Source organism: Felis catus, chromosome A1 (genome assembly GCF_018350175.1).
Source record: "Felis catus isolate Fca126 chromosome A1, F.catus_Fca126_mat1.0, whole genome shotgun sequence".
In the NCBI taxonomy this organism is placed as follows: domain Eukaryota; kingdom Metazoa; phylum Chordata; class Mammalia; order Carnivora; family Felidae; genus Felis; species Felis catus.
In genome coordinates this window covers 14,086,531-14,111,354 of record NC_058368.1, presented here as the reverse complement: position 1 = coordinate 14,111,354, position 24,824 = coordinate 14,086,531, and the positions used below count along the sequence as shown (strand labels likewise).

At 32.7% G+C, this 24,824-nt stretch overlaps 1 protein-coding gene across 12 annotated transcripts in view; it reads right to left on the bottom strand.

The window, feature by feature from the left end:
* The window catches only part of NBEA (neurobeachin), a 684,640-nt gene that overhangs the window by 460,537 nt on the left and 199,279 nt on the right, over positions 1-24,824 (bottom strand). For 9 of the 12 annotated variants that reach the window (XM_023250717.2, XM_023250724.2, XM_011286341.4 and 6 more), the window contains 9 exons: positions 20,439-20,520; positions 19,395-19,518; positions 18,370-18,562; positions 15,570-16,586; positions 13,626-13,843; positions 10,933-11,086; positions 5,002-5,010; positions 2,497-2,677; positions 156-286 (listed from right to left, as the gene is read on the bottom strand). In XM_023250717.2, the coding sequence (XP_023106485.1) occupies positions 156-286; positions 2,497-2,677; positions 5,002-5,010; positions 10,933-11,086; positions 13,626-13,843; positions 15,570-16,586; positions 18,370-18,562; positions 19,395-19,518; positions 20,439-20,520 (2,109 nt within the window). The remainder of the gene's footprint in view (positions 1-155; positions 287-2,496; positions 2,678-5,001; positions 5,011-10,932; positions 11,087-13,625; positions 13,844-15,569; positions 16,587-18,369; positions 18,563-19,394; positions 19,519-20,438; positions 20,521-24,824) is intronic. The other 3 variants (XM_023250721.2, XM_045051925.1, XM_019825371.3) reach the window with 1 other exon arrangement.

Genomic DNA, 24,824 nt, shown 5'->3' with positions numbered 1-24,824 from the left:
GCCAGCACCAAAGCCTACTGATAACCAAATCCTTGCTCTTTGATTAAGCAATACCATGCCACTTTTCCCGCGTATTAAAAAACAAAACAAAACAAAACAAAACAAAAAAACAACTTTAAGGTACATTATATTTAACATAGAAAACGTTTAATTACCTTTGAAGCTGCCGTGGCAGTCACACTTTGGGGAGCTTCCTGAGGTTTACTGCCACCATGGGAAGATTTGCTCCCCCTGTCTCTCTGTCTCTGCCGACATTCTAAACAGTTCCTCACAGCAACACAACAAACTATTTACAAACCAAAAGCATATTATTAATACAAAGTGTTGACTCTGACATGCTGAAAAGAGTTGCTGGGTTTTTTTCTTTATGTCTTTCCCTTATCTCCATTCATTGTTCCTAAAGTCAACAAGACTAAACAGACATGTTTTGAAATTATCAAATACAGTAATGAAAAATAAATATAAAACACATGTGTAGTTAAAAAATAAGTACAACATACCCACATACTACCAACCGGCTGCAGAAACAAGATTACTGAAGCTCCCAATTTATCCCTTCCTTAGTCTATCCCCCCCATCCTTTAAAATTCTGAATTTCACAAATCAGTACAGATTTTTTGAAACTTCGTGTTCACATTGGATAAACTGTTTTTACTGACAGAACTTCTTCCTGTAACATGACTACTTGGAGACTCCACTGAGCACAGCTCCCGCTTTAGGCAGTGATAGGCTACCTCAGTAGAGGCAGAACCGAGGCCCAATATCTACCTTTCTGCGCGGTGGGAACATGTGCGGCCTTCTCAATAAGTATTCGTTGAGTACGAGCTTTTTAGTTATTTACGTATTTTAAGCAGTCGTATTCATGGACTCCAACCATTTGAATTTGATTCCTGGCTCTGCCACCTGTGAGCTGTGTGATCTTGGGCCAGCTGCTTAGACTACGTCTGCCTCAGCTTCCTCATATGTGAAATGACTTCAAATATGCTAACGTCCTTAGCTGTGAGGATTAAATGAATTAATATATGTATAAAGTGCTTAGAACTAGACAGCACATATTGATTTATAACTGTTTGCTTCATTATTAATCACTTAAACTTTCCTATGGGTGACCAAAAAACAACTCCGCTTGGAAATACTGAATAAAAATGAAATTAGTAGTAAAGGTTTGAAATATATTCAGATATAAAAGTTCAGAAAAACCAAATAAATGCTGGTTTTAAGATACTTAGGTATTTAAAAATTTTTCTCTTTCTCACAAGGTTCATTCTGTCAGCTATTGTTAAATATCAATGGATATGTCCATGGTGGCCACAGTAAATTATCCCGAACCTGTTACGGGTCAGAAAGAGCTCAGTGTGGTCAATCTCTCCATTATAATGATTATGAAATGATTCCACTTAGACTGCCCATCTTTAAAAAATGCAAAACAAACAAAAAAGTAGGTTTCATTCCATCATTCTTAAAGCAAGTTATTATTCCTACCCTGGATCAGAAAAAATGTATCCCCTGAAACTATACACATATAGATTTATTGTATTGTGTTTATATTTTATTTTATTATTTATTTTTTATTTTAGAGAGACAGAAATTACAAGCTAGGGAGAAGGGCAGAGGGAGAGAAAGAGAATCTCTAGCAGGTTCCATGCTCAGTGCAGAGCTGGACATGGGGCTCAATCCCACGACCCTGGGATCATGACCTGAGCCAAAATCAAGAGTTGGATGCTCAACCGACTGAACCACCCAGCTGCCCCAATTTTTATACAATTTTTAAAATTATGGTTAATAAAAGCATCCATCAGAAATTTCCTTCCTATGTAATGCCTTACTTTCTTGTGTCCTATTTATGCTTTAAGGCAAATATAAAAACAATAGCTTTCTGGTCCCTTGTAAAGACTAAGTAGTATAAATAAATTTCCTCCCTAAGAAAGGTAAGACATGTAAGAATGGATGTAAGGAGTTGAACCACATTTACTAAGAGTTCTCAGTGCTAAATTTTCTTTGCTACACAGGATAGTAAATGAACAGCATACCTATAGTAATGTTTATCAGTGTTAACTGCTCACTCTGAGAAATAGTGATATTGGCATAGTCAGTGTTATCAACTGGCATTCTGTGTATACGAATTATGTCACTGGTCTTCTGACATATTTGTGGATCAGGACAACTACCTTTGTATTAGTTTACCAAAACAAGTCCTAAATGGATTCACATTACAATCATTTCAATGAAAAATGTTATAGTCCTATTGATTTTGAAACAACTCATAATATATTTGACTTCATTTCAAATTATAATCTATTAAAGATGATCAATTTCATGAAATCTCCAATGTGAAGATACCATAATTTTAATTTAGCAATTTTTAGGAATTACAAGGTGATATCTCTACTCCATAATCATTAACTTGTATCATCAATACTTTATGTACCACAGAACATCAGAAAAGTAATGTGTAGGTAATTATTTAACACGCACCGTTATTCTTAACAGACTTACCTAGCCTTAGGCACTGTCTCATTAAGCCTCCAGAAGACATGTTTTTTTCAGCTTCAATCTCACTAAAATTTAGAGAGCTGGCAAATACAAGTACGTCAACCATAGCCATCAATCGGCTGAGGAAAGTTACTGCTGTCTCAGCTGACATGCCTTGTGTCACTTCAATATTTTCCAATTCCGTCTTTAAAAAAGTAGAAGATTTAAGTCTTGTTTAAAATTTGGAAATACAATACATATTCACACATAGTATATGTAAGCAGTTCAGCACATTTAGTACATTTTGTAAACAAAACAAATTATAAATTATAAACTAATTCTATAGATCAGAAGAGCTGGTTATCAAATTTAATTAGTTTGCCTGTGAATTATCCTTAAAGGAAAAGTTCATTTTTTAAATCAAGGTTAAACTTAAATGTCATTACTTGAGAAAACTATATTCCAAACTTAAGATCATTCCATAAAGATACTTAGAAATGATTACACATCTATATTTCTACTACTTTTGTCTTATTTTATTAACAAAGATATAAAAAGGATACTTTCCTAAAATCTTCACTCCTGTTTTTAAAAAGATATGCTTTAATTTCTTTTTGCTATAAATGTAAGATAAGTAATAGGAAAGATGTATGGCAGCTCCAGTGGGCCTCAAAATGAGACAAGTGTCAGATGAGAACATATGACAATTTCCTACCCATTCAGAATAAACTAAGCCACTGGGTATCTCATACATACAATGAAATTCTAGGGTAAAAATAATAAAGTTATTAATTCCTCTACAGATATTAATTTGTAGCCCATAAGACATTAGCAATGAGAAGAATCAGTAGAATCCTAGTTAGGTACAACTATACTTTCATTAAAATACTATGATAAAATATAATTTCCTGATTTCAAAGGGAATGTTACGAAGTACTACTTTGAGATGTGTTAACTGTGTACTTTGTAAGCAACAGCAACATACTGTATTTTACGTTTCATTCTGTATTATATAACATTTTGATTATTAAGGTTCATTATAACTAGGCCTCATTTTCTCAGTGCCACAAGGGGACAGAGAAAAGAAGGGCTTTACAAGTAAAAAATACTACTGCTTAATTTTTCTGAAAATGGGCACACTAACCACATTGGTTAACCTTATTTCTTCACCAGATGATAAATTCAACTACAAGGTAAGCATACATTATAGGTATCTACTCCTATTTAATGTTCCATTTGGACATTGTTTATGCCCATCATTCTACCTAAACATATTCCTGCTCACATTAAAATGGAAATGTCAGCAGGAAACACTGATTGGAAAAAAAAAAAAAAACCAAAACCTCTTAAAACACTTCTTGTGCACAAGATGGGTAATAAAAGTGATAGGTGACTACTGCAAGCACTACATAACTAAAGTTGATTCTAAATGGAGTATAAAATGTAATAACCTTTCTTCCTTCCATTTAACAGCAAAATAGTTCTAAAACCATTCTCTCTAAAATGAGCTAGAAAATAGACAAAAATTTGTTTTCAACTTGATTTACACTGTGCCAACTCAGTATCCACGGTGTAAAGAAATAATTGATTACTTGGATTTCCTAAATACAGATCCCGTATTTCCTAGCACTTCATTGATATACAGTATTATTTCACAGCAGGAATTAAAAATCTGAGATCACAATACAATAGTTTATAATAAAAGCAAAAAAAAAAAAGTAATGATTTCACATAAGACCCATTTTAAATCTCAGTTAATGTGTTTCAATATGGAATGGAAGATCTGGCCATTGCTTAGGTCTATCAAATATTCTAAATAAATTTTCAAAAATATTAGGATTCTAGGACATCTATAGATGGATTCTCAAAGAAATTCGTCATTTTGAATTACTGAAATTATAAGAAATCTAACTCATTATTATTAGTTAATGGTCTTATTTTCATGGTTTCCTGGTCTACTAAGCCTAGCTTTCAAAACATGCTTTCATTTTTAAGACTGAATTACATACAGAAATTATAAACAAAATTTTATCATCCATGTAATTTGCAAAATTATATTTTTGACCTAACCAAATAAAATTTTAAAATAAAAAGCATTCTTAACACAAATAACCAGAAAGGGAGTTCTTATTAAATCTATATAATTAGTGACTTTGATGAAATGTTATATAAACATTATAACATATATTTAATAATAAAGATCACTCACATGATTATTATTGAATCTTAAAATAACATATATTCCATCCAATCTCCTTTCAACGGAACCAATTAACATCTGATTGTACATATGACTGAAATTTGTTTTCATTATAATAGTTTAGTCTAAAGGTTATTGTGGGTCATAAGATAGTAGTTAATCAATGCATAGAAAAAAATCCTTTTAATGAATCTTTTAAATATACCAAAGATATGTCTAATATTAAAGATGGTATGGAAACTCAAAATACAACCAAGTCAAAAATTTCATAAATAAGCAAAAATAAAACTTAAAACTGAAAACCTGAAAATTACTGAAGTAATACTAACCTTAGAACCCTGGACATGCATTAGACAAAACAGACAACAGATCAAAAAAGTACAAGAAAAGGAAATTATTAAAATTAAATGAAAATACAATGTAAAATTGAAACACAAAATAATATATTTAAAAATTATATTTGATTATTTTATTAAAAGCAAAGTTCTCAGAAGAGATATTTCTTTTATAAATTACATATGATTAAGATTAAATATCAAATATTTAGACTAATATTTATTTTTTTCATTAGAGTAACTCTGCCCAAATAATATATATATATTCATATATACCAGTATATATGAATATATATATATATGTACAGTTCATATACTAGAAATTATGCATACTCTATTTTATAAAATAAATATATTTTCCCAGGTGATGCTTAAGAAGGTATTTTAATAAATAAACTAATTTGGTATCTCTGTAAAAGCCCTAACCTCAGTACTGGTTTAGGCAGCAATGATTTAAGTAAATAAACTATTTATACCAACTTTCCAGAATTTTCATTAAGGAATCATGTTATAATTTTTTTTTTAATATTTGGAGTTTTTCCTATAGATCTAAATCTCCAGGAGTTAAAGAATAAAATACTGTAGTGATTATAACTTAAAAACCACTTTCCCTTGCTAGAAAGAACTGATAGATACACTAATGAGGCCTGCATGTGAACTAAGCTAATTACATAGTACACTAAGTTTCAGAATATTAACTAAGAATTATATTCAATATATCCAAAAGTTTGGCTAGAATTAAGTTTCGGAATAAAAGTCATTAACCGTTCCTATTCTCTGATTTTTGACAACAAATATATGTGAGCATAAATTTCAAATACACAATTTTCATGTTACACTGTATAGGAAAATGCATATAAGCCTTCTGAAAATACTAACGTATGAGATAAACAAAAGAAAAATTACTAATTTTTCCACACATTCTGATAATGATAATTAAATGTAAACTAAATTCAAGACCTTATCATCATTTTTTGACAGAAAATACTCTTCTTTTTTCTTTATTATGAAACTATTAGGAAAGCCAGAAATATCAGTCTCTGTTATTCTCCTTAACAGAGAAAATGAAACCATACAAGACACTGAATTAAATTCTAAACATTCAGTGTTCTGGAGGGCTGACCAAATAATCAACTGAAAATCACGAAGTGATTATGCAATTTGTAATTGATCCATGTTCTTTGCTTCTCTTTTTTCTACAACTCCTTTTTTTCATTCGTGACCAACTTAACAATGTATAGAGAATGAAAGAGAGGATTCAATTGACTAGTCATAGAAACATTAACTCTAAAAAAATCAACAACAACAAAAATAATGCCCTTTTCCAAAACCAAAGATTGGTCAAACTACATACTAAAAAAGGTTTACATTTTTTCTGTGACTATTGAAGTTAAAACCACCGATCTAATTTAGAGACTTGAAACTATTTTTGTGATTTATTTTTATGCCACATAGTTAACCTAGGCAAAACTGAAATTCCAAAAGTCCTGCTTCTTCAATGAATATTAAGTTCAAGGTGTTCACTATAATATAAATATGATGTAAGGATTCTTTTTCCTTAAAGTTTCTACTAAAATATTTGCTTACAAGTAAGATTTATCTAAACAGTTCAACTTTTCTTACGTGATGATACTGCCACAGCAATACACAACTGTTATCCTTAGTGTGAAATAGTATATTCCTATAAGATCGCAGGGCAGAAAACAGACCACCACTATGCTAATCCCATTGGGATAGCAGACAAAAAGATTATATCATGTTAATCTTTGGCCATCAAAATAAATCACGCGTCATGAATAAATTTGTCTCAAATATCCTATTTTAGGATTCTGAATATGACAGGATTATTTTATAAATGAGAAAATTATTCTATCATGATACAATTCTGAATAGTTCCAAAAACAACTAAATGAAGGAAACATTAGGAGCATTCCCCAACTATTGAGCTTTACACATATTACTTACCCTAATTTCCACAAACCCCCTGTTAGATAAGTATAATTAACACATTTTCATAAATAAGAGATTGAGAGTGTGTTCCCATCTAGGAAGTGGTAGAACCCAGGTTAAAATACACATTTATTTTATGCCAAAATCCATATATCTTATATCAAATCTTAATTTCAGATTGTGTCTGAATCTCACTAATGGTGGGAAACAAGTCTGTTCGATGAAAATGAGAAGTTTCCATAGTTATCATGACACCCATCTTTATGTGAGAAATGGGAAACACATATTCCTGAGTTGAACTTTGTATCATGATTTATTTCAATGGAGAATGACAAAGAAAACTTAGCATTAACCTGTTTTTGAAAAAGCTATCCTTCCTTGACTGAGGAAAAAAATTGTGCATGTTGGATGTTTATCTCTGTGTTTTTGTTCTGTTCCACTGAACTATGTCTTTCCAAGATACTACGCAGTCTTGGCTACTGTATTTAATATATAATGAGTCTTTCAAAATTGTTTTAACTATTCCGTGTGAATTTTTTTAAAAAATAGTGTTTGTAAAAAAATAAATAAGTAAAAAATAGTCTTTGTATCTACAAAAAAAATTGGTGGGATTTTGATAGTAACTGCGATACATGTAAATACCAATTTGGGGACAAGTGTTACCCCTGTTACGCTGAGTCTCCAACCCATAAACATGGTATAGTCTCCATTTATTTAGACCATCTTTGATTGCTTTTACCTGTCTTTTATAGTTTTTAATGTAAAGGTAACATATATTTATTGTTATAGCTCATATTTGAGAGTACCTCATATTTGTGTATTTAAGTATCTCATATTTGTATATTTAATTTCTGTGTCCACATGTTCATTGTTAGTAGAAATAATTACAACTAGTGTTACTGTTGACCTTGGTAAAATAAAAAAAGAAGAATATTTAGCATTCTACTTACCCTCTCAAAATTAAATACAATTTTAACATTAGACACGTCAAATGCTAGAAAAAATTAGTATGGCTGAGTGTGAAAATTATATATCTTCTAATAGAACATAAGGACCACAACATACAATGAAACTGCTCTAAAAATTAAACTTTAAAAAATATTGAGTAAGTCAAATTTAAGTTCTTATTTAATAGAAAAGGGTGAGTTTATCTTAAGCTCTAATTACTGAATTTTCAATGGTCAGTAATAAAGTTTTCATACTGAAACATTATACTATGTTAAACTTATGAATTTTATGTAAGGATTATGCTCTAAGTCAGCAGTCAGTAAACTATGACACACAAGTAAATCTGTCCCACTGCCTTTTTTTATAAATAAATTTTTCTTGAGACAAACCCGTACCTATTCCTTTATATAACTTTATATAACTGTCTTTTGCACAACACTAGCAGAGTTGAGAAGTTGAGACAGATACCATATAGCTCACAAAACTGAAAATATTTATCATCTGACCCATAGAGAAAAAGTTTGCTAGCCACAGCCATCCACCATTATTCATATTTATTCATTCATTTATGCATATATGCATTTTAAAATCACACCAACCTAAACAAAATCATGAGATCACTTAAACACCAGTTTCAAATGTTTCTCTCTTTATATATCTAGGATTGAAATTAATTATAATTATAATGGCATCTACATAACAATGTTTCCCTTTGCTAATCTGTACACTGCCAATGTTTCCTCTTTCACTTATTCTTTCCAAAATTCTCTTTTGGAGTTTTACATTTAAATCTAAGCCAAAAACCTCCCTATCCAGTTCTAATTTTATTCTTCATTCAATCTCTTCTTTCCAAACTCTCCCCCTCTACTACATTACGATTTTTACCAGGAATATTACACAATCAAGTAAGAGAAAACAATACCCAGCAGTCAGCACCAATCAGAGTTCTACCAGCATCAAGTGAGAGAAAAGGTTCTGGATGGGTCTTTTAAGGAAGCAATTTATTCAAAGAACATAAAATCAGCTATGGTGTATAACCAGGCATAGGTACAATCAGTTAATGGACCAAACTGACAGAAAGATAGAGAAATAGACAATGAAGAAAAATTTCTACAATTGAATGACTTCCTAAATCTGTTATGAACAGTCTAAGCAATAAGCAGTTTCAAAGTGCAAAATATAGTGATCCAAACTACAAAGCTAATAATTTTGAAATTATTAATTTGAATTAATTTGAAATTATCAAAATGCCAATATCTTTATTATATATTCATTATAAAATAAAAACAGGCAAACTTCAAACCTATACAAATTTTAATACCTACTATTAATTTTATATAGAGATCATTTCCAGTTCTGCACAAAATTTTTAAATATTATAAAATGAATTTCAATACAACCTTTTAAAATTTGACAAAAAATGACTGCTTAGAAAACATTAAAGAATTTTATATGATTAAAAAAAATGCCAGGAGAAAATACTGATTTATTCAGCTTTGAATGTGTAGAAGGGGGAAAAAAAAACCTCTTCTTGCCTCAATATTAGAATGCATTTAGAAAATCATATATGACTCCCAATTTACCAGAATTTTGTATAAATCACCAGAGGAAATCAGAGATTAAAGAGAAGAGATGGTACATTAATCTCACAGGATATCCACATCCCTCACATGCCGTCAATTATTTTTCTTCCTGGCTCCATTTCCTTGCTTACTTGCTAATTCAATTAAGGCTCTAATAATGATGAACTGTTCTGCACTCCCTCTTGAACTAGCCTGTTTGCCTTTGTAGACTTCTTGAATAAATTCATGAATGAAATCAAAGTGTATGTGCCTGTGAGGGGGGAGAGATGTTCAGGATACAAGCTTTTGCTGCCAATATTTAACTTTCAATGTTCCTTTGGGGGGGGGGGGTGCTATTGACAAAACTACAGAGAGAAAAGTAATCACGTAGGAAAAGCTGGTTAATGATGAAATAAAGCCAGAGATTAATTTGGAAACACTGCCGCACCAAGTAAAAGACATCTTAACAACAACAAAAAACACGTTTCTCTGTGGAAAGAGCATACTTTTCCAGCTATGGATTAGTTTCCAATATGGTGGCAGGAACACAGGCAATATGAGAGGCAGAGTTCTACATTCTTTCCTATGTGAGCAAGTAGCTATGGAATGTGGTTTTTTAATAGAAATCAGAGATTTTTAACATTACAATTAAAATATGAAGTTAACATTGACCTATATTTTAAATATATATAATTAAATGCCTTTCAAACTTATTAATACATTTCAATGTTTTATATAGAATGAAAAACAGCTATATATATTTTTAAATAAAATGCTGAACTAGTAGATAAAGTGAGATGCAAATGCTATTAGAGTCCATATGTCTATAAAAATTTTTTTGAGGTTTTTAAGGATTATGAAACTGTTCAGATAGCTTAAAAATGGTATGTTATTTATATTTTTTCTATCCGAGGTGCCTGAGTTTTAAATAAGAATTCATCAGTTTGGTTCCCTTTTGAAAGCAAATTTCTGGCTTCAAGATTACATCTCAGAGAACAGGAATATAAAACTCCCATATACAGTTTAAAATAATATTGTTTATAAATAATATTCCAAGTAATTCACGTAAGATTCTGCATTACTAATAATGTTTTTTTTTCTAAATTTAGATTTATGACTCTACTTACACAATAACCATGTATTTGTATTTAGAACTTCAAGAGTTACAGAATAAAAATTTTAAGTTTACTATATATTTGAAAAGATAGGCAGTATATAGAAAATAACATTAAGTCACTTATAGTTATGGCTCTTCTTCAAATTACTCATCAATATTGCCAGATTAGTATTTTCATAAACACACATAACTGAAATGCAACACTGATGAAAGAGAAAGAAAAGGGAAAAAGTTTCCTTAGGTGAACATGTCTTGTTAAAATCCTTATGTTTAGAGCAGAGAATACTGTGGACATGCTCTTGTCGGGTAATTATAAAATACACCACTAGATGGAAGCAAAGTACTTACAGTTGGTGATGTAGCAGCGGAGAGCAAAGGTAAAATTCCTCCACAAGCAATGATGATGTTGTCTACCATTTGGGAAATGAGGTGAATTGTGTTATGTACAAAAATAATATTTTCATTGCTATTGACAAAATCCATTACAGACTTTGTGGAATGGCTAAAATAGCACAAAAACAAAACACAAGTGAACATTTTCTTAGCTTAATGCTACTTGTAACATTTATAAAGTAAAAATTATTGAAGAGCTAGGCAAATTTAAAATGGAATTATTAGAAAAGAAAACAATTTATAATTGAGATGCCATATTACAAAAAACAACATTCATCTCGGCAGGGTTTCTTTGTATCCTAGTGTATTAATTCATTACTGGGTTTCTGCTTTAAAAATACAGTACATTAACTAGATTCAAGACAAATTATATTAGGTCAATGAATTTAGCCTAAAAAGTATTTTCACAAAAGCTTGTTATTTTGTGTTGTAATAAGTTTTCCTTATTTACTATCCTTAGGTAATTTAGAACAATTGGATAGTTAACTCCAAGTTTACTTTCAGGTAATTTCTGTTTGTTTTATCACCAGACTGGAGCCCCACCTGTGACCAGCCATACTGAAAATGTGTACTGCTAGTCACAGAAGTGACAAGATGGGGAAATATAAATGAATAAGTAAAAATTCAAGGACTTACTGAATTAAAAAAGGTAAAAGACCTTAAAGGTCATCAGTGCAGTTTCCCATACAAAACATGCAATGTAGATACCCAAAAACATACACTGCTTTAGTTTGATGTCTGTCAGGAATATGAACTGTTTTCTAATGGGAAAAAAGAGGTTATTCCATAATCGATTTTAAGTCAATGATTCTCACTCATCAGAATTGTAAACTATCATCTACGATCTTTTAGATGTCAAGCTGTATGACCTGATCCTAAAAATAAGTGCTTTTAAAAAATTAAGTAAAATTCTGCTTGGGGAATTTTACGAGAGCGCATGAAAACAGAAACATGTGGTATCTGCGTGTATGTTATGTATCCATCTTATGTTAAAGGAAGGGAAGTTGAGTACCACTCATTTGAGGACTACTAATATTATAATTAGGAAGTTACACTATATATCTCCGTTGAGGTCATGCTAACAGTAATGTGTTTCACTGTGTTCCAGTTTCCTTATTTATCATCCCCAGGTAATTTAGCATAGAACAACACTAACAATGGAAAGACCATTGTTTCTATCACATGAGTAGACTAAGGACAAACTGGTCAAATAAAATTAGAAGTAAAAGCTTTCTATAGCAGACATCGACTGTTCTCCGTAATAGTTATTCCTTCTTCCCTGCTAACACAATCTAGATTTTGTTCTATTGTTGAGCTAGATCAAGTACAGGAAAGGTTGGCTTTACCTCAGCTATGAGGTTATTAACCAGTATGGCTCTACATAGGCCAGTCATTATAATCCCATTCCCTTTTGCTGGTGATTGCCTTCTGGCATGGGAGAGGTGAGAGGAAGGTTTCCTGAGGGCTTCTTTTAGAAAAGAAGAAAGGAGGGTAAGGAGCATGACAGGGAAAAAGTAGCGGAGGAGGAGGAGGAGAAGGAGGAGGAGGAGGAGGAGGAGGAGGAAGCGATAGAGAAGGAGAAGAAAATGGGGAAAAGAAAAAAGAGGAAAGGGAAGAGGGAAAAAAGGGGATGAAGGACGAAGAAGAAGAGACCCTGCCTTCCAGTCTGGGCAAGTTTCCAACGTTTTAGTGGTGCTAGGAGCTGAATCAGCCACCTTGAATCTTAGAAGGAAAATTAGGAGAAGCAGAGAAGTCTCCTGGAGTCCAGAGAACATCACGCCATCGATTGTTTAAGTCAATGACAGTAGGGTACTCTGTTCCAGCCACCAACTTCCTAAATTATGCGCACGCACTCTTGTAACTGCTTAATTTGTCAAATATTTGCTATTAGAAAATCAACTGAAAGTGAAGCAGGGTAATTATTTCATTTATGCAGACTGTTTTCTTTAGGTGATTATATATGAACTGATACTAACGACTTCAAGGGCAAAGGCTCTAAAAATAGATGTCATAGGTGATTTTAAATTTTAACACTATGTTATAATTTTATTACCCAGAATAAAGTTAGTATATGGTATTAATTTTAACAGAAAAAGAACAAAAAATGTGGAAGCAGCTTTGAACCAAAATTTAACCTTTTTGTTGTTGTTAAATCCCTTTTATACATAGAATAGGCAATGCCAGGTTTCAAAATTTTACTTTTTAATTGTCCTAAGTTCTTGGATACCTGTTGATTTGAGCCCTAGGCTTTATAACCTTACCTTTATGAAAATACTCATGTTTCTATACAAAGTTTTAATGTTAGGTTATTTTTTAAGTTTATTAATTTTGAGCGAGAAAGCGAGCGCAAGCGGGGAAGGGGTAAAGAGAGGGAGAGAGACAGACGGAGACAGAATCCCAAGCAGTCCCTACGTTGTCAGCAAGGAGCCTGATGTTGTAGGGCTGAATCCTACCGGGAGATCATGACCTGAGCTGATATCAAGAGTTGGACACTTAGCCAACTGAGCCACCCCCAGGTGTCCCATGTTGGATTATTTTTAATAAGTTCAATTTGTGAGATTTTCAATGATATAATTCACTATGTATCAGTAATTTAAAATAGTCATTTTCTTAAGTGAAAGTTGTCTTAAGAAAAGAAATATTTCTACCTCCTCCAAACATGTACATCTGTTTCTAATGCAAACAATAAATCGGTGAGAAGTCGCTGGTGCATTGGAGACCATTTAAACTCAGGAATACGAAACATTGTGGTGCGTGGACCTGGGCTGAACTGGCGCCTCTGTTCCTCAGTCATTGGCATGCCTCGAAATCCTAGGTCAACTCGGAGGTCTCTGTCTTGTTGTGTAATAGACCGACCCTGAACAGCCTAGAGAAAGAAAAGGTGAACTTCTGTAGACTACCAAAGAAATGCATGATTTCAAAAAGAAAACAGTAAGTATAGTCAAGTGAGCGAAGAGAGCTCCTGCATATAACTTTGATAGGTTATCTATTTTACACATATTATTCATCTGGTGATTCCATAGACAGAAACCTTTTTGAGCTGAAGAGGCTACTATTATTACTTTTATTTTTCTGTTTCAAAAACCAGGCAAGGACATCAAATACCTCAAGTCTAACACCAGGGTTCACGTTGAAAACCAAGTCCTCTTTACCCTTGTTTATGGAGTCTTCATATTAGATACATGTGTCCCTTACAAAAGTTAGCATATAATTAAAATTGAAGTATACGGGATATATGTCATCAACTAACTATACTTAGAAACACAAGATTAAAAAATATTACTTGAACAGATTGAAATTAACTCAAAAGTCTATTTTACTCACAATACTTCAATTTCGAAAAATAGTACATTTATTTGACAAGTTAGAAAACCAGGCAAGCCTAGCGATTATTATGCTCAATAAACAACGCACTATGCTTTCCTTTCATTTAAATCTTCACCTAACTCAATATCCCCACTCCCTTCCAATTACCATGGTAGTACAACCGCCACAAAAATAGAAGCTGGCAGTTAACAGAGAAAAAATAAAAACAGCTTTCCCACACACAGAATACATGTTTTGTTTGTTTGTTGTGGTTTCTTCCCCACACGGAATATGTAAGGATTGTTATTAGAGTACAAAGACACCAGAAAGGTATGGTTTACTCTTTATAATACAATTCTAATGGAAACATGTTAACCTTATCTTTGATGATATGAAACAGTGAGTGGAAAACCCAGAGAACAACCAAAAACCTAAATCACTAATGGTAAAAGTATTCTTCAATTCTTAATCATAAGGTAATTTAGCCTGGAAAAGAAGGAAGTGGTCTTAAAACTCAAAGCTCCACAATTAAAATTCATATCAGAAAACATCATCTATTTTTAGCTTTACTCTGGTGAGGCCAGAAATGCAGCACTAACATTTCCTCACCACTAGGCCTAAGAATCTTTAATTTTCTCATAACCACAACTCCTAGCCACATCGTTGTAAAGAAAATTTTCACTGCTAATAAGTCCAAATTTTCTCAGCCATACTACCTACCTCACAGGGTGGTTGTGAGGATTAAATCTGAAAACATATAGCACAGTGCCTGGAACATAGTAGGCACTTGATAAATAACAGTTCCCTTTTCCCTTCCCTTTCATTTCATTTATCAGTTCAATCTGGGCTCCAAGTCCTCTTTGCTATAATCCACAGAACGGGGTTGGGCCTGAAGCTTAAAAGGTTAAAATTAATCGAGTATTCAGAATGAAGATCTTGAGTACAAAATGTGTAAATTTAGTCACAGAGTCACAAAATACTGGAATGGGTAGAGCCCTTCCAGGTCATATTTTAATCTGGTACAAACACTTGTACTGTATAAGGAAATTCAGGCCCAGAGAGGCCCAACAAAGGTACACAGACACAATGTGGTGGAGTTGGAAATATAATTCAGATATTTTAAATTTGTTTTGTATATATACTACCATAACACGTGATTCCCGAAGTAACTATAATGCCATAATTAAGTATAAACATGATGTGACTGTTCGGAAATTACTCTGCCGTAGTGCTAACAACTCAGGATCTGTCCAATGCATTTTTAGAACTCACGTAGGATAACTCACTTGCGTTGTAGCAGTGGTCTGGATTTTTCGAATTTCCTTTCCTGATTCTTTGCCATCGTCAGATCTCTCAGTATCTGAAATTATACTTCCTGCATCAATATTTGGTACAATTTTGCTACCAGATGACTCGGTTTCCAGAGTGGTAGCAGTCATTTCAGCATACTCTAACCCTTTAGAGGATGACGCTAAGTCTCTTTCAGAAATACTGCTCATTCCATCGGATGTTGTATGGATTTTGAACTCTTTTTCTTCTATGATACTTGATGTACAACTTAAGTCTACACTACCAGTCATATGAGCAAGCAATCCAAGGTCATCACTAACACCAAGATGTACTTGTGTGTCCTGAATATTTGGAATAATGTGATTGCTAGAAAGTTCAGGAAGAAGTTTCTCCTCCTGTTTAGGTATTTTATCGAAGAGAAATGACGTACTACTATTCGGAAGTTCATCCTTCTCATCTGCTAGTGTTATCAATGGACCATTATCCTTTTCTTCATTTTTTTTAATGATACCAACACTTCCATGTACATTGTTCTGGAGTTTCTCAACAGCAGCACTATATACATTATCCAATAAAGATTCAACCTCCACAAGGGCACCATTCTCTCCACCCACTAACGTCTCCGGTGATAAATCCATATCATCAAGCTTTACTTCGGTGGCTTCTACTTTCTCTGCTTTTATATCAACCAAAAGATCATGCACTTCCACATGCACACCACCTCCCGGTCTATCTGAATTTCCAAGAATACCATCTGACACTTTTGTCGACATGAGCAAGTCTCTAGTGTCTGTGCTGACAGGGTAATCTGTCTCACTTTCCGGGCTCTGGCTTTGTGAGAGATCTTCCATCTCTCGGATTTCCATTCCACCCTTTGCTCCTGTTGTCTGTGACGAAAGACCAGAGATGGTGCTCACATTCCCTTTTTTTCCCTTTTTAATGTTTTCCTCCTCTTGTCTCTGATATTCTTCATACATTTTGGCTAGGTATTCTTTATGTGCTTCGTAAGTGACCTTAGGAATAAGGAAAGAAAACATTAAGGCATTTCATATACATACCAAGGAGAAAAAAATACAAGTAAAGTTATGTTAATAGGGAAAATGGTATCAAAATTACGATTTCAAGTGTAGCACATATTAATCTTAAGTTTCATTAAGTAATTGGAAGTAATCGTCAAAAATAGTTACATATGACTTATTTTATATACCTGTGTGTGTGTGTGTGTGTGCGCGCGTTATATATATACAGTGTCCAAAAACAGTTAAGTAAACTAGCAACATTAAAGTTTTAAGTGAAGTAATCTTTTCTTTTAGGTTAAGTATTTCAATGTTACTCTAACCTAATATGCCAGTTGAATTCCTACATATTTGAGTTCAGCTAACACAGAAAATTGGCTAATAATATATATAATATCCAAAGTATTACCATATCAGTTTTCACCATCTATTATTCATGTGTGCCTACTTCCAATTGAGATATTTAAAAATCACACATATCTATAATTATGTACATTTTTAAACTGTTAAAACATCACAAATTTATCTTTATATAGACTAATGGGTTACTTTACATGGCTTGTTTAAGAATAATTATGAAATATATTTTTTCATAAAACATGAAATGTTTTTCTTATCAAGTAGTATTTTAAAATTTGTTAATGATAAAAGGTGCCAATACATTATAAAATATAAGTTTTAACAGAAATAAAAGCTCTTCTAAAATTGAAAATAATAAAGTTCAAAATCTTTCCTTATAGGCACATATGATATTGACCTAAATGACAACAGGATTTTAGGTTGAGAGGGATCTTCCTTTGGAGATTATGTTGATACAAAAATTCCTTTATTTTACAGAAGAGGAAATCAAGTCCTAAAAGTGGAAGCTGGCTAAGTATAGCCCATGAATCAAACGTGCTTATCACCTGTTTTAGTAAGTAAAGTTATACAAGAACACAGCCATGTTCATTTTTTACACGTTTCCTATGGCTATTTTCACACCACATGGCAGAGTTAAATAGCTGCTTCAGAGGCTGGCTGTACAGCCCCCAAGACCTAAAATATTTACTATCTGTACAGGTTAAAAAAACATTAAAAAGAACATTTTTCTAACCCCTGCACAAAAGGACTATACAAATTTCCTGAAGTCACAAAACTGAACTGTGGCACAGACTGGATTAAAAGCCAAACTTCTGACACCCACGCTTTTTCTAGGACACCACATAATGAGAAATCTTGACTCCGATTTTTCCAGAATCTAATGTGTACATAAATGTGCATGTTAACTCACTACTTTCTCTCACCAAAGATCAGGTAACATTTAAAATACAGATATATAGATTCTTAGAATTAAAAAGGAAAGATAATGCAATTAAAAATGCCACTAAACTTAAACCCTTATTCATGATTCACTTGGAAATAAAGGCAATTTCTCATTACTTTTCAGAAAGTATTTTTCAGCATGTATTTCATGAAATATTCTTTTAAGAACCAGTAGGTATGTTTAAGGTAAAAGAACTATTGGCTCAGACTCGAGCTATAAAACGTATGTGGGGTTACGTCTGGGGTCTAAAATCCCTGGTTCATAAACATGGGGTTTCAATGAAATGATCTGTAAAATATTTCAAGCTGTAACAGTGTTACAGAATAGAGAGAAAATAAAACCAAAAACAGTAAAGAAAGTGGAGATAAAGGAATCGGCCATAATGTAAAATGCCCACAAGATGGCACCAGATGCGTGTTTATAGCCATTGAATCCGCAGCCGAAACCCTGATGATCTAAAGTGCTACATCTCCTTACCTTGGAATGAGCTATTGAGAGTGTATCAACCCAGACTCTCCATCCTCCCCATTCATATTTTATTGCATGATACAACAGAATCCGGAAGATATTGTAGACCATCTCGGTAATCTTCTGTTCCTCAGAATTTTTAGGATTGATATAGCCAAGAGAAAACATCCAATCCTGCCACACTGAACACTGCAATAAGCATCTAGTGGGTTAAAAAAACAAACAAACAAAAAAATCCCACCTCATTAAAAATACCTGAATTATATTAGAATTTACTATTTTTAAATTTAGATAAAGAGTGAAAATATGATCTGACCTAGGTAAAGCAAGATGCACAGTCATTCTGCACATTCTATATTCTATACCTGGAATGATTTTCTCCCATTTTTCTACCTGGAAAAATCCAAATTATCATTTCAAGTTGGCTTCCTAACTCTCCCAGTCAGATTTAGTTATCGTTTCTCTACTTCCTCATCACCTGTAGCACTAACAACGCACTTAACACATTACATATTAATCACTCTTTTCTTGTTATCTTCCCCATTAAATTGTGCCAAGACTGAACACGGAGACAATCTGTGCGCAGCACAGTGCTTGATACATACCAGACATTCAATACATATTTGTTGAAGACTCAGGAAGCACCCACAGCCTTAGACTGTACCCCATGTCTTAACTAACTTAAAAATGCACCACAATAATCAGTTATCGGAGAGAAACTGAGAAAAGCAGAGATGAATATAAGCAACTCCAACACAATTACAACACACAGGTATCACCAGAAGGAATGGTGCATCTTAAATATGTGTACTCATATCCACAATTAAAATATAATGCCCACATGATCAAATAAAAATATAAAAGTAAGTATAATAAATGTACATTAGATCAAAGAAACATAAAATGCCTTTTCAGAGAATTACAAGTATTTAGCAATATGGGAAAGTTTTGAAAAACTTTTTGAAAGAGACTAAAAATAAAGGAGAGAAAATAATTATGGAATAAAGCTTTGTTATAGTATTGAAATTGCTTACCTTCTATTTTCACGACTGTTACTGAAAAGTTTTATCATGTCAGATAAAAATAAACGACGAACTTCCATCAGTTCGGCACTTGGTGTAGAGTTTTTTAACAAAGTTGCCACCACCTTAAGAATCACTGTGAATACGCACACAAAAAAAGTCAAGATTTACAACTGCATATCTTCCACTCAAAAACCTTTACTCATTTTCAGCTTAGCCCTATGGTAGGTGAGTTAGAAGTATTATGAACTATGGTAAACACCATAATGATTAAGGTGGTTAGGAAAAGTTTCGATTTAGTTTCACATGTTATCATGTCATTACTGCATTAACATAAAGAATTGCCATTTGGATAGCTAAAGAAAATAAATAAAAAGAAGAAATAACAAGTGTTGGTGAGGATGTGGAGAAAAGGGAACTCTCCTGCACTGTTGGTAAGAATGTAATTTGGTGCAGCCACTGTGAAAAACAGTATGAAGGGTCTTCAACAATTAAAAATAGAATTACCATTATGATTCAGTAATTCCACTACTGGGTATTGACCCAAAGCAAACAAAAAACTAAATCTAAAAGATATATGCACCTCTATGTTCAGTGCAACATAATTTATAATAGCCAAGATATGGACGCAACCTAAGTGTCCATCGGCAGGTAAACAGCTAAAGAAGATGTGGTATTTAAACAAACTAGGATATTAGTTGTAAAATGAGATCTTGCCTTTTGCAACAATATGCATGGACCTAGAGAGTACTATGCTAAGAGAAATAAGTTAGAGGGAGAAAGTCAAATACCATATGATTTGACTTACATGTGGAATCTAAACAAACAAACAAACAAACCAAAAAACCCCACAAATACACTCAGAACTAGAGAACTGCTGGTTGTCAAATGAGAGGGAGGTAGGGAGATGGGGAAACAAAATAGGTGAAAGGAATTAAGAATTACATACTTCCAGTTACACAATAGATAAGGTATAGCATGTATGTATATATATATATATATATATATATATATATTTTTTTTTTTTTTTTTTTTTTTAAATTGCTATTTGCTCACTTGGATTCTGAATTTTCACTGTAGAATCTGGCTCTGGATGTGGTTTGTGTACAACTTGAGTACATACTTGCTCTGTCAAGATCTGAAAGATGAAGAATTTGAATTTCATTTAATAAATAATTTAAATCATAATTTAAAAATATAGATATACAAAGAATGCAAAAACTGTCAATTCTCTCAAAATCAAATGAAACTCTCTTCTAAGGGTCCTCTAGTCATTCTGAAACTTCTAAACTCTTTAATTCTTCAGTTTTCAAATTTTGTTTATTATGGATAAAGACAAAAACAAACCAGTATTGACAGAAGGAAAGATTAATTAGGAAATCCAAGAATTACTCTGTTTGAAATACCCTTACACTGTACATCCTTAGCAAACTTATGGTGTATAAACATTTGACTCTTATGTCATTAATTTTAAAAAACTTAGAAAGTAAGGCAACAAAAAAAATAATGTCTGAGCCTGGGTCTCAACTTCAAAATGAAGTGTGATAAAGGAAAAGTCTTCATTAGAAATGTGCTCTTTGTCATTTACTAATGAATTTTTCTTTAAACTTATTTTTTCAAATAACAAAAAAAATGACAAGAAATTAACCAAATAAAGAAAAAAACAGAATTCTAAAACATTTTCTAATTTTTTCCACTAAAATTTAGCAGTCTCTATGAGTGTTGGATTCTTACACATCTTTTTCACTGTCATATTCCTAGCAATTAGCACAATGCCTGACACACTGCCAATATTCAAACATTTGTTAAATTTAAGAATGGATAACTGAATTATATATAAATAATGGACATATGGCTGTTTACTGTATTTTAGGCTTTAGCCTGTGTATACCTATTCTTGCATGAGTATAGTCCAATGAGACTATACTTAATAAGAATATAATTTTATATTACTGATTTAATTTCCTGTTTAAATTAATATGCTAAGTTCTGAATGAAACGTTCAGTTCAGCCTACAGTAAGGTACAATATCTATGGAGAAACCATAAAAGTTAGTTGAGAGCCTAGTTGTACTTAGCCATTATTATGAAAGTTGAGGATGGGGAAAGGGAATTAATTACGAGCCAGAAATGATCCCTTCTGATTAGAAAAAGACCATGATATCCAGTATAGGCACTTTTCTGACCTTCTGCTCAGAAATGAGAAAGAAGAAGAAAAAGGAGATAAAGATAGAAAACTGACTTATGTATATTAGGAATGTTTATCAAAAAGGTATTGCCTTGAAATTAAAACTAACCTACCGTTACTAAAATGATAAATACAGGGTTTAAGAACCTCTCTCCTTCACGCCTATAATTGTGTTTAAACCAAACACTTTGTTGTTGAAACTGAACAGTGCCTCAGGATTTTCTGAACACTGCACTACAGACATGCACTACTAATCAGATGGAGCAGACACATCGGACAAAAATTTCTTTGCAAATCCTAGGAATTTGAAAATACCAAAGAACATTCCGTGGTTTTGTATGCATACAAGAAGTTTTCACACCAGTCTGCCCAAAAAAGCCCTGGTGTGGCCCTACAGCCCAGTGGACCACATCCCTAAAATTCTGGTTACAAACAGATTAAAAATAACTGTAGACAAGCTTGGGAAAGATCAGGCCACACTCTTCCATGATGAAGATGAGTTAAAACCGTCTCACCCCAAAAATAAGAAACCTCATTGCAAAGAAAATAATATTTATCCCAAAAAATCTACAATTTTATATTGTCCTTTTTAAGTCTGTATTTAATCTTCTAACGAGGAGGATAATAATGGTCTTGCCTACCTAATAAACTTGCTAGGAAGATCAAAGAAGGCTCTATATGTGAAAGTGTTTTGAAAACTATTAACATATTCAAGTATGAGTTTTTTAACTACAAAAACATATTTAGAAACTCAACCCAGCATGTACTTATTAAGAACCATTTATGTGCCCACACTCTGCTACATAGTTGGAATGAGAAACATAGATGCTAGGTGGAACTATTATTTCAAGAATCAATTAATTGTCGAGACAGGCATAAATACATGTTCCTTTTTTTTAATGTTTATTTATTTTTGATAGACAGAACACAAGGGGCAGGGGGTGGGGGAGAAGAAAGAGTGGGAAACACAAAAATCTGAAGCAGACTCCAGGCTCTGAGCTGTCAGCACAGAGCCCAACGCAGAGCTCGAACCCACGAACCATGCAATATGACCTGAGTTGAAGTCAGAAGCTTAACCAACTGAGCCACCCAGGCACCCCAAGAACCTGTATGAGTTTTTAAAAGAGGGAGGTAAATAATGAGATATAAATAAGGAGAGATGAATATAGATATAAACATTGTAATGAAAGGACTTGACTCAAGATGGGCCATGAGAGTTTGACTTGTATTGATTACAGATACGCATAGGAAGCTAACCCCAGCCCTTACAAAACCAAAATTGTAGGAAGGGTTCAGAGCCAGATACGGACATGAAATCCAATATGTATTAAGCCTTAGAGCACATCTCAATTCATAGCCACATTTTAAGAATTCCATAGCCACCTGTGACTAATGGCTAATCATTTTGGACAGGGCTGAGGAACAATAATGAATTATAAGCATGGAAGTAACTTGATAAATATGTATTTAGATACACAGATCTGAGCCTAGCATTATACATTTAAATTCTATTTTATGAATGGAATTATCTCACAACTCATGGGCCACAGAAAGAGTTTAGGCTTAAGCAGGAGCTGTTAAAGCTTCCTCTCTGACCTACTCACTCCCCAGCTTCATCATGTATAAATCATTTTAGATAGTAGGCTCAATTTCTAAGACAAAAGTAGTACTAGGCTATTTCTTAAAATGGCAAACTATTGACCCCACCGTTACACCCAATTGCCACTGTAAGTATCTGGGGTCAGAGAATCTTCGTATCTTTATAATTTGAACAAGCTGTATTACTTTTTTCACTTAGTTTCTTTATCTGTGAAAAGAATATTTGAACAAGATATTTAACATACTGTCCACCTATGAGAGTCTATAATTTTGAGAAAAGGGTTTCATTTTTATAAGTTTTAAGCATGCTACCACCTTGTAAAAATTTTGTGTTCAGAAACTGTTATACCCTAACAGAAAAAGATAAATTAACCAAAATACATATATACACATTTTTATTTAAACAAAATAAAACAAAACAAAACAAAACTTGTGATGAGTACTGGGTGCATGAATCACTAAATTCTACTCTTGAAACTAGTATTACACTGTATGTTAATTAAATGGAATTTAAATAAAAACTTGAAACTAAAAAAAAATCAGTTCATTATTTCTGTAAGACATTGAGCTCTTCAGATGAGAAGTTCCCACACTTGGCTGCCTCTGTCTACATTAATATTTAACTGAATTATAGGAACAATATTTAAAGAGAAATAGTAAACCCAAACCTATGAGGTAAAATTAATATCCCAATACTTAATACAGTAAATAATCAGATAGTGTTAAGATCTATATCAAACAGAACAATCTAGTTTTGTGCTTACAAGACATATTTTAAAATCTAACAAATTATATTTAAGTATGTTTGAGAGTCCTAACAAGTATTAAGAAAATATAATTATCCATAATTTAGAGATGGAATAAAAAAGCAAAAATAAAGCAAATCAACTTAAGATACAAATTTTGCAAATAATGTAATTCTCAGAAAGTATTCATATAAAAATAATTTGGAGTTATTTCAAAGAGTAGTTCACTAAAGCCAACTTACTTCTTAGCATAGGACCTATAAGAATAAATTCACCTCAGAAAACTAAGAGACAGGGATATTTCCTTAATAATTTTTAAAAATTTTCAGAATAACTGAGATAGATCTTCATCTTTTATACAATGGTATCTGCTATATCCTGCCAAAAGGTCTTAGTTACTTTGTCCTTTAATATTTGTTATTTATTCTATTATAGGCATTACCAGACTTAGAATTTTTTTTAAAAGAGAGATTTCTTTGTTTTTTTAAGTTTATTTATTTATTTTTTGAGAGAGAGAGAGAAAGTGAGCACAAGCAGGGGGGGAGCAGAGAGAGAGGGGGACAGAGGATCTGAAGTGGGCTCTGTGCTGACAGCAGAGAGCCCGATGTGAGTGAGGCTCGAACTCGTGAACTGTATCATGACCTGAGCCAAAGTCTGACAGTTAACCAACTGAGCCACCCAGGTGCCCCAGATTTAGAATTTTAAAGATGACAGTGACATAGTCCTTATCTTAACTGGCCTTCCAAAAACTTTAAAAAAAAAAACCTCATATGCTAAAATATCATTACCAAGATCATAGGCTTCACAAAGTTCTTGATTATTTCTGTGCTTCATTTTATACTTTCCTACAGTTGTAGTGATATTGATTTTGATACATTGTTTGGGGTGAAGTTAATTTCCCCAAACCAAA